Source organism: Oryx dammah, unplaced genomic scaffold (genome assembly GCF_014754425.2).
Source record: "Oryx dammah isolate SB20612 unplaced genomic scaffold, SCBI_Odam_1.1 HiC_scaffold_2, whole genome shotgun sequence".
In the NCBI taxonomy this organism is placed as follows: domain Eukaryota; kingdom Metazoa; phylum Chordata; class Mammalia; order Artiodactyla; family Bovidae; genus Oryx; species Oryx dammah.
This window is the reverse complement of record NW_024070186.1, coordinates 120,425,257-120,435,913: the sequence shown is the minus strand read 5'-3', so window position 1 is coordinate 120,435,913 and position 10,657 is coordinate 120,425,257. Positions and strand designations below refer to the sequence as shown.

The window sequence follows — 10,657 nt, the reverse complement described above, 5'->3', positions numbered from 1 at the left end:
GGTTTGGTATTCCCATCTCTTGAAGAATTGTCCACAGTTTGTTGTGATCCACACAAAGGCTTTAGTATAGTCAATGAAGCATAAATAGATGTTTTTCTGCAATTCCCTAGCTTTCTTTATGATCCAGCAGATGTTGGCCATTTTCTTTCTGGTTCCTCTGCCTTTTCTAAATCCAGTTTATACATCTGGAATTTCTCATTCACATAGTGCTGAAGCCTAGCTTGAAGGATTTTAAACATTGCCTTGCTAGTGTGTGAAACAAGGGCAATTGTACAGTAGTTTGAACATTCTTTGGCACTGCTCTTCTTTGGGATTAGAATGAAAATTGACCTTTACCAGTCATGTGGCCGCTGCTGAGTTTTCCAAACTTGCTGATATATGAGTGCAGCACTCTAACTGCCTCATCTTTTAAGATTTGAGTAGCTCAGCTGGAATTTTGTCACCCTGAGTAGCTTTGTGGTAGTGCTTCTTAAGTCCCACTTGATTTCACACTCCAGGTACATCTAAAAGTGCGCATTAATGACTACATGGGATCTAGACATGAATTTCCTACTTACAACTCTTGTGATCTCACAGTAAGTTGATAAAATTCTGTGTTAGTCAAAGAATAGTTGTGCTATTCTTAAATAGCATAAAAATCTACAAGGGACGAAGATGAAAAAGCATCAGAGGAGAAAAAGGAAATCAGATAGGAAAGAAAATTTAGGGAAAAGACTGCATCTTATTTGTTTTGTGTTACTATTATACTAAGTATTGGGTTGGCCCCAGTGTTTGTTCCATGAATGTGGAAAAATGTGAAGAAACATAGTGACCAAGGCAACAGTAAAGAAACTACTATTGTTCTGCGGGAGTAAGCAAGGAGATGTTAGGTCGTCCCCTAGTAGAAGAAGAGTATTCAGAAAAATGTACATTCCACAATAGCGACCTTCATGGAGAGGAACAGAATTAAATTAGCAATGATTCTCAGACATGGAGTTCCAGTCCTGGTCTAGTGCTGGTTCTCTGAAATAGAGAAGTCTACTATATATTCTGTGTGTGTGACACAGATAACATGTGCTTGTTTCAAGTCAACATACAAGTGTGTAAAACAAGGTAAATATTGCCCCCAGCCCCATTCAATACCACCACTTGTTAGTAATCTTAATCTGAATCATTTGGTGTGTTTTTTTTTTTTAACCACATAAAAACATATTGTGCTTTGCATAACATTTTTTCTCCAAGATACACTTTGTATTTATATATGTGTGTGTATGTGTGTGTGTGTGTGTATATATATATATATATGAATTTAACATTGTGTCTCTTTTAATCTATTCTTTTAGATCACTTGAATAGTGTCATGATATGCCTGTGTCATAATTTTTGGACCATTCCAATGGCAACCCACTCCAGTATTCTTGCCTGGAGAATCCCAGGGACAGAGGAGCCGTCTATGGGGTCGCACAGAGTCGGACATGACTGAAGCAACTTAGCAGCAGCAGCAGCCAGTACTGCTGAACATTCATAGCACTTGCAGTTTTTTTATGATTATAATATTAAAATGAACTTTTTACATATATCTTTATACATTTGCTATTTTCTTTCTGATATATTCATAAAAGTGGAATTTGTTGGATTAAAAGGAATGCATAAAATATTATTACTACTGAATAGGTACTAAATCAGCATAGTAAGAAAAAAATTAAAAAGTCATTGTGTTCTATTACATACTGATTCCTTGTATGCTTAAACAGACAAGATTGTGGAATCTGTCATCTGATACACGTATCAACCCAGGAGGTTAGATCATAATCACCATTAGTTAGTGTCTAATCGATGAAGTACACCAGTGACTACCATGATATCCAGTATTCAGTGACACTTGATTTATCATGGGCATTGCAGTAAAATGTGGCAGGTTCTTATATTATAGGCATTTACATTGGTCGGTCCCATTGTTTAATAGGGCTTTCCTTGGTGGTTCATATTTTAAAGAATCTGCCTGCAATTCAGGAAACCCTGGTTCTATCCTGGGGTTGGGTATATCTCCTGGAGAAGGGAATGGCAACCCACTCTAGTGTATTCTGGCCTGGAGAATTCCATGGACTGAGGAGCCTGGTGAGCTACAGTCAATGGGATCACAAAGAGACATGACTGACTCACACTTTCACTGTTTAACAGATTTTAATATAGAAATTTATATTTTATCGATAAAACACACTACCAGATTTTCAAGGATATGCAGACAATTTAATTTGCAAATTTTCAATTTTTATTGCTTCTGTACAAAATAAGACTGGGACAATCAAGATAAAACCAATGATAAGTGTTTTGTTGGTAATTTACTAGTCTTACAAGGAATTGGTTTAAAGAAGTTGGCTAGAAAAGACGTGCTCTCCCACTCTTCTGCCCCCATTGCTGTGTTGTGGCAACAAATCTTTACTTTCTCTCACGTATCCCCAGTGGCTAGCGTAGCTTCAAGCACACAATAAGAACTAAGTACTAGTTGATTGCATATTACTCATGTTTAACCAAGAACTTGAGGCCATGAACTTTTAAATTATGATTCCAACATTTAAACAAGAGTGCACCAAGCATTCATCCTAAGTAGTATGCGTTTAAAACAAGTGAAATCAAGTAACATGATCAAAGTCATGCCATACGTATAAAACGCATCACAAGTCCTATTCTATTTGCTAGTTTTCATCTTCATCGTGCTAGGTTAGCTAGTCTGATCCCAGGAACATTTTGCAATATGAGATACCATGTTATAGGTGCATAATACAACTCAATTTACACAGAAAAAAAGGGAACTGTTATGAAACTCAAAAGCACATACATTCAGTTGGTTTACATTTAATAAAGGTTATGATGAGATTCTTTAGGAAAAATGATGTGTCTCTGATGGTTTGGAGATACTAAACTGGAAACAAGAGTATTCACAAATTTCTTAAGGCCCTACCTTTTTGACTTCAGAAAAAAAACAAGTCAATTACTTTATAAATTCACTGAAAAGTCGAAGTCGCTCAGTTGTGTCCGACTCTTTGCAACCCCATGGACTATAGCCTGTTAGGCTCCTCCGTCCATGGGATTTTCCAGGCAAGAATACTAGAGTGAATTGTCATTTCCTTCTCCAGGTGATCTTCCCGACCCAGGGATCAAACCCAGGTCTCCCGCATTGCAGGCAGACTCTTTACCAACTGAGTTGCCAGGGAATCACCGAAAATATAAATTCATTAATATCTTACAAATAGCAGTAAATAGAAGGACTGTTTGCCCTCAAAACTAGGTAAAACTAATAAAAGAGTTTCCACTTCTATACATTTTCCTCCAGTGCTGAATAAGGATATAGCAAATCTTTCAAAATCCCACTAAAACTTATGAGATGCAAATTAGGCCCTTGTCTTCCATTGTTAGTATTTCTAAAGGTAGAAAATTACAGTATGTTTCCAATTAAAAGTACTGATTAAGTGTATTTAAATATTACCTATACAATTTTAGGGGAAAGGGGCTATCTGTAGCTATGATGTGAATTTGATTTCACAGAATATATGCTTTGATACTGGGGGTAAAGACCGATAATCTTTCAAAGAGATGTAACTAGTAGGAAAATAAATCTATACTCATAAAACTTTATTATCTGTTGGAATTATGAAATATATGCTATTGACCCACAAAACAAAACATGCTTTCAAAACATTCTGAAATAATTTTTGAAATTTATTTCTAAAAGTCACAGAGACAAAACTTTAAAAGCAACAATTTATACTAAGTATACATGCATGAGCAAAAAAAATAAGCAAGGGAATACACAAATAAACATAGTAAAATTTTAATGAATACAGTATTCTGGATACAAGTAGAATACCACTACGTAAGAACTGTATTTACCTCAGAAATCTATGGTAGTATGGATTGAGATAAACCAGGCTTAGGATAGTCACTTCACTATTCACATTTTAATCAGGGTGGACTAGAAGCCAAAACATTTTAGGCTAAGATTTTCAATTAAATTATAGAATGAATTTTTTATTTAATAAACATGTTTGAAAGTGATCTGTACTCATTTATAAGGCTGCTGGAGCAAGTCAAACCACAGAGAGCCCTTACAAAGACTAAGCACCAAATGACAAATTGTGGCTTTTGTTTTGGGCCACCTTACATTTTTCTAAAATGTATTTTCCATTAACATTTACGTACAGATTCTTTCAGGCAAAAGGTCTGAATGTGGAACTTTCTGCTTGAAGATCTTGCCAACTGTCACAGTAGTTTTTAAGCAATGAATACTTCTGAACAATCCCAAGCCGATACTTAATTGGTTACAATTTTAAGATGCAGAACTTTATTTTGGTCCCTGAAAATTCATTAGGGCCAAATGCCTTAACTGGTAGTAGCATTTGTTTAAAATAAAAGAAGTCTTACTCAAAGATGATAATGAATAAAATAACTATTTAGGCTCCAATATGCAATCTTTCTCAATTTTCACCCTGTAAGAAATGATTATGTCTTTCAGGCTTGCTATATGCCCCAGAGAATCAAAAGAAACCAACAAGGAATTTAACATTTCAACAAGTTAGAAACTATTTACTGTAAGCATATAGTGAGATTCTGGAAGACATACTACCATACTTTGAGAAAACGCTATTTTAACAGGTAAGCATGTGTTGAAGGCAGTTTATAAATGAAACATAACAAATCTTATGTTTATGCATACAACTTATAAAATAGAAAAAAATGTGCTATTTTTTCCAATAGTATAGCATCACACTAACACTATAGTTAAGACTGAAAGCGTCTGTACACATGTCCACTACACACCACAGCAGCATATGCCTCTTATTCTGTTCGTTATCCAGCGTATGCCAACCATGGTTTCACAGATTTGTACCAGTTTGAGCAGGCTAATACAATCATTCTGCCTTATCTATTTAACTATGAAGTAAAGTTAACCAGTTTCAGGGAACGAAAAATTTCACAATCAGTAAAGAAACATATTAAACCTCCACAACAGGATGGAAAACGCTTCTAAGGACATGATATAATCCTAACAGGAAAGATTATGCCTCTAGATATAGTGTATGTGTGAAAAGTTAGGAGCCTGGAGAAATACATCAAACTATAGGGGACCTATATGATTATCAAATTAGTTTTAACTACTAAATACTCAAATGTGAATTATTGGTGTTTTTCTGGTGCAACATCATCCAGTTTACTGCTGAGGACTACTCAAAGCTATTCTGCCACGTTTGCTGTTATTGCAAATTAGTATCTAAATAGGGAGCTGTCTGATTCATGAGTCTTGAAAAAATTAGAATGATTGTTTATCTAACCTTATCTTTGTATTCTGAAAAGAATGCTATAAAACTCAATTATTTTCCTAGTTTCGTAGATCTGGTACCATCTTAGATAATTCAAATCAAACATGGTTGCCTGCAAATCCTTTATTAGAGGAAGTAAAAACAAAGTACATTTTGGTTATGTTTTGCTGCTGGTCTCCTCTTGCATGTGCTTTATCAATGAGAGCACTATTCTGGGCATTAATTGTGCTACTTTAACACAACTGAACATGAGAAAATCTGGTAGCTCAAATTCTGACAAGTGATTTTTCTTTTTTGGTGGCAGGCTTATTTAAAAATGAAAACCACCAAAAAAACCTCACATAAATCTAAAATCAGATGGGCACTTTGACAACCCAAACTAGGAACTTAAATCTACCAAAAAAGATATAGAAAGCTGTTTCTGAAAAACATCTTTTTCTTACTCACTTTGGCTTTTTTAAAATGAAGATTTGTGGTAAAATGATCTCAAGGATAGCTCCCTTTACATCACATAGGGCATCAATTATCAGTGCTTGTAATAGAAATATATTTTATAAACACTTTTAACTTGAATGTTTTCAAAGAATTTAAGACTTTTTTTTTTAAAGCTCTAGTCCAAGTTTTCAGCTGTTCAGTTTTTTAAAAATATATTTTGGGTATCCAACAAAGACGACAACTGGGCTAAGCTACTTTAATAACCTTACAGGATAGTGAAGTTCAGATAGAGCTCATTTCCTGAACATGGTTGACCTTTAACAGAACTGATTTATTTCCTCACCCAAACAGTTATGCAGGATACTGCCAGATCACCACTACAAAAAAACCTTGCCAGTATTTCTAGACAATGGTTTATCATCTATGTTTAAAAACCTTGTACCACCGGAGGCAAAGCATGTAAAAGTGAAAGTAAGTAAACTTATTTCTAGTCTATTTATCTAAATAAACTTTTATAATATCATATGGAAAATTAATGCATAAAAAGTAATCTCATCTGATTTGTCAGCCAAAAAGTAATTGCCAATTCTCTGTAAAAACAGGAAACTCAATCATAAAATGTCTACTTGTTTAAATTAAAATGCCAATCTTGAAGCCTTTTAATACCATGACATAAAAAAAGAAGTTTGCAAATTCAGAATGACACTTGAAATGAAAGCCTATGGTTCAAAAATCTGTTTATAGTTAGAGACTAAAATCGTATCACTGCAAAATTCCCAGTGGCTTTGGCACTGCCATGAAGATTTCAGTCTTTTGGTCACTTGAAGCTGCTACTAAATACAACAAGAAGCCTTAAAATAAAGAAAAAAAAAAAAGGGAAAAAAGACAGTGAGGAACTGAAGGATAGTTAAGGTAACTATATCATATACAAGTAAAGCACAGTCTGCAATAAACAGTCTTTTTCTGCTAGGAATCTGAAGATATAAGAATAGTTTCCCACCCTCCCTTCTTTTTTGAGGATCCTCTAATCAGGGAAATAATTTCTTTAAGTTACTGTGAGTGGTATTGCCTGGCAGCAGCTTCAATTTCCTAGGCTAGTCATCAATCCAAGTAATTAGGTAATCTCACAAGGAATAATTATACATGGCAACAGGGTAAAAAAGCAGGGCAGTTCTTCCATGCACAAACATTTCAGGAGAAAAACCATCAATTTTAAAGATAACCATCAGGTTTCAGGTATCCTAGCACACTCTAACCCTAAGTTTTGCTTTACACCATTGGTGACTAAAATTAACAATACATTTTGCAGTGAGTTTTTTTTTTTTTAATTTTTTGCCTGCAACTGTATATACATTGCAAAACTATTCTGCATCACATGATTAAAATGAAATAAATATAAAAATGAACCACACAATCAACACGTAACTTTTAATACTCCACATTATTTATCTTGATCACAATGGTGGTAACCTCCTTGTCAACAATCTTGTGAGTTAAGGAGCTGATTCTCATTCTCGTATCCATCAGGCAGGTATGCTCTCCTCAGTTGGTCTGACTTGGGTATGGAGCCTCCATTCTTCACATGGCGAGACAGGAAAGCACGGACTGCTGGGTGATCAGCCTTCTCAAGTGGGATATTGGCTTCCAGGCACATTTTCACAAAGTCCTGGATAACACTGACTTTCTCTGTTTGCGCAGTACTGTTGCACTGAAGCGATGCAGTTAGAGGCCTCTGCTTCTTTCTCACATTCTGCTCTTCAAATTCTGCCTTCCTCTTGGTATGAGTCTTTGACTTGAGGTGGTCACTAATGGCAGACTTGCGAACATGATTCAGAACCACATTGCAAGAAGTGCAGAAGAGCTTTCCTCCATCTTCGTGCAGCTCACCTCCAAACTCAGTGACTCGATCCAGGGGAGTCACATACAAAGCAGTCTTAGAACGGTTTCGAGCAGGTGGTGCTGTTACTACAAATCGTTCCATTCTGACTTTGAATGGGGTTCTTTCAAGACAAGAGAAACAAAGATAAGTGTTATAACACTTCATGCAGGAAGCAAAAGTAAAAGGTAGGTATAAACATTTTAAGATTAAAGGCTTCAGAAAATTTAATTCAAATTATTATTAATAGATTTGTCTATTAAGTCTTAACTTACCTGAAATATGTTAAGGGAAGGGAAAACCAGAGAAAATTACTAGTAACAACTAAGTCCATTCCTTGATTTTGATGAAATTAATTTTGAACTATTAAAAAAAGAACTCCAACTATCATAGATGTCACTATCCTTTAGAAAAATCTAACCACAGGTCTACATTAATGGCATCAATTGTATGAATCTCATCTAATTTAGATGTGTGTTCAATTTTAAAAGAACTTTGTTCCTGTCACAATTCTGGAATGACAGATTTTAGGAAATCAACTTCAAGGAATTATGTACAAAATTTATTTAAACAGGTGAGCCATTAAGCTAGTATAATTCTATATGGAGATGAATATAATTTCTAAAGTTCTTCTGAGAATAAAGAAAGTAAAAGTCAAGAAAGGACACAGGCCAAATGTGATTAAAAGCAGCAACAATGACATTAAATTTTACAGTCAAATATAGAGCTCAAATTAGTCATTTTTATTTAATGTATATACACCTCTACTAAGACAACTTTCCAAAAGGTGATGATAGTCAAGATATGCAAAGTAACTTTTCTAACACTTTTGTTTACATCGAAGAGTAATGTTTACATTTGCTAATATTTATTTCATTTATTAACTATTAAGTTAGACCAAAACCAAGAACTTAACACAGTATCTCATACATGATGGATGCTCAATCACAATTTGTTTGATATGGGATAATAATTGATTATTTTCACAAATATTTAACTCAGAAATAACTTAATTTCTCAATTTATCCCAACAACAGATTTTTCTGATCATGGCCAAAATCATAAGGTTATGCGCACTGAAAACTTGAGATAACAAAGGTTGTAAATGATACCATTTGTTGGATTAAACTCTTACATTAGTCCAGATAAAAGAAACTGAAGTGAATTTGATAGATTTCAGGATGGAATTCTGTTCCGTTTAAATACACTAGAGAAAAATTCCCAGGTGTGTTCTGAAGAACTATGCTTTATAAGCATAATAAAAAACATTGGAGTATTCCATTAATCTGTGCTACAGAATTCACAGCTGGTTAACATGAAATCTCTCTCAAAAGAATTTATGTATTAGACACCTGTGGACATAACCTCAGAGAACTCAACATTTCCCAGTATTCTTGGAAAGTTTAGGCTTTAATAGGTTTAATTCTATTCTTTTTTTTTCCAATAAAAATCTGTTAAACCAAGGCTCTCATGTGTCAAATATTTAGGCTATAGGTTTTCAATTGCAGAAGACAATTCCTGCGTACTTAACAGTGAATTACCATTACACATATTTGTACTTTATGGTATGTGTTGTAGAATCTTATACCAAGTCAGTCCCAATTATAATGAATGATTCCAACCTCTTTATGGAAAACATTACATATTTGTGACTAGTGATGCTTAAATCATTCTATGTTTAAGGTCTATCTTTGAATTTCAAACTGTAAACAATTAACATGTTCGTTATTCTCTGAACCATAAAATACGCAATCACTTGTGTTAATATGAAAGGCCTATTCATTATAAAATCTTTTAAGTTTTCTAGTACACTTGTGTTACTGCAGAGGCAACTATCTACCCAGTAGAGGTTGCTCGAGTTTACAGAACCGAAGAACAAAAGTGTTTTCCATAGAAGTAGAGATATTTTAAACGAGGAAGTTAAAAAGTTAAGGCCAGTAATTGGCCAACAAAAGAAGCAAATCATTTACTGGATAAAAATAAAACTCATCAGAAGTTTTCAAGTTTAAATGTTTACCGGATGAGTTTCCAGTTTTTTCGTCTTGATACCTAGCAGTGAAGGGTCTCCAGCGCAAAACCAAAGACGCATTAAATCCTGGCACTTTCCGTTTGTTCAAACCCGGATATGCCTTCAAATCAGTTTTTCAACAAGTGGTGATGGGGAAACAGTTTCTGGGCTTGCACCCTATTTTCCCTGAGGTGCTGGGAAGTCATGCCTTTACTGTAAAACACGAAAAACAAACGGAAAGAAAAAATGGAGGAGGGGGAAGAAGGGTGGATGAAAAAAACGAAGAACGTACACAACAGCCACCACGCAGGTGTCTTTAAAATCACCCTAGTTAAGTCCATAAATCCGGATCCCAACGTTTACCCCAGCTCTCCTCAGCCCAGTCCCTCCTCAGTCGTCCGCCCCAATCTGAGCCTCCTCGAGTGCCCCAGCCCCAGGGATCGGGAGGAGGGAAAGGCGGGGCTCGCGACGCTCCCGGCGTCTAGACTCCCTCCTCCCGCGCGGAGCCCAGCACGCCGGCGTCTCACCGCCCCTGCCCGCTAGCTGGGCAGGGCCGAGTCCCAGCTGCCGGCCGTGGGCCCGGGAACTCGACAGCCGAGTTGGCGGCAGTCTCAAGGGAGGAGGCGGCAGGCGCCTGGCGGAGGCGGCCGCTGTCAGGCTTCCCGTCCCCTCCCTCTTCCTCCCGCCGACAACGGCGCCCCGGCCCCGCCCCCGGCTCCCGCTCGGGACGGAAGGCCCCGGGCCCAAAGCCCGCACCAACGGCCGGGCCCACCCTCGGCCTCCCTAGCTCCTCGGTACCGTAGGATCTGGGCCGTCGCTAGGGGAAGTGGACGATACACGGCCGGAAAGGAAAGGAGGAGGAAGAATAGGAGGAGCAATAGGGAGAAGGAGGAGGACCAGCCGCCGCCGCCACCGCCGCCGTCGCCGCCGCCGTTGCACGAACGAGCCCCGCGGCGGCCGCCGTGTCCCCCGCCGCGCCCCGTCCTCCTGTGCCACCAGTGGCAGAGCTCGTAGGCGGCCCCCAGCAACCGCCGAGCAACA

At 37.2% G+C, this 10,657-nt stretch overlaps 1 protein-coding gene across 1 annotated transcript; it reads right to left on the bottom strand.

Annotated features, from left to right (window-relative positions):
• Positions 1–3,678: 3,678 nt before the first annotated feature.
• Positions 3,679–10,620, bottom strand: CGGBP1 (CGG triplet repeat binding protein 1). The gene is made up of 3 exons (XM_040226885.1): positions 10,415–10,620; positions 9,626–9,829; positions 3,679–7,732 (listed from the first exon to the last, which is right to left on the bottom strand). The coding sequence occupies exon 3, from the start codon at positions 7,711–7,713 to the stop codon at positions 7,210–7,212; it is 504 nt and encodes a 167-aa protein (XP_040082819.1). The 5' UTR covers positions 7,714–7,732; positions 9,626–9,829; positions 10,415–10,620; the 3' UTR covers positions 3,679–7,209.
• Positions 10,621–10,657: the final 37 nt, after the last annotated feature.

Excerpts from the sequence above, each read along its gene's own strand:
- CGGBP1 (XM_040226885.1), bottom strand. The coding sequence starts at position 7,713 with ATGGAACGATTTGTAGTAACAGCACCACCTGCTCGAAACCGTTCTAAG.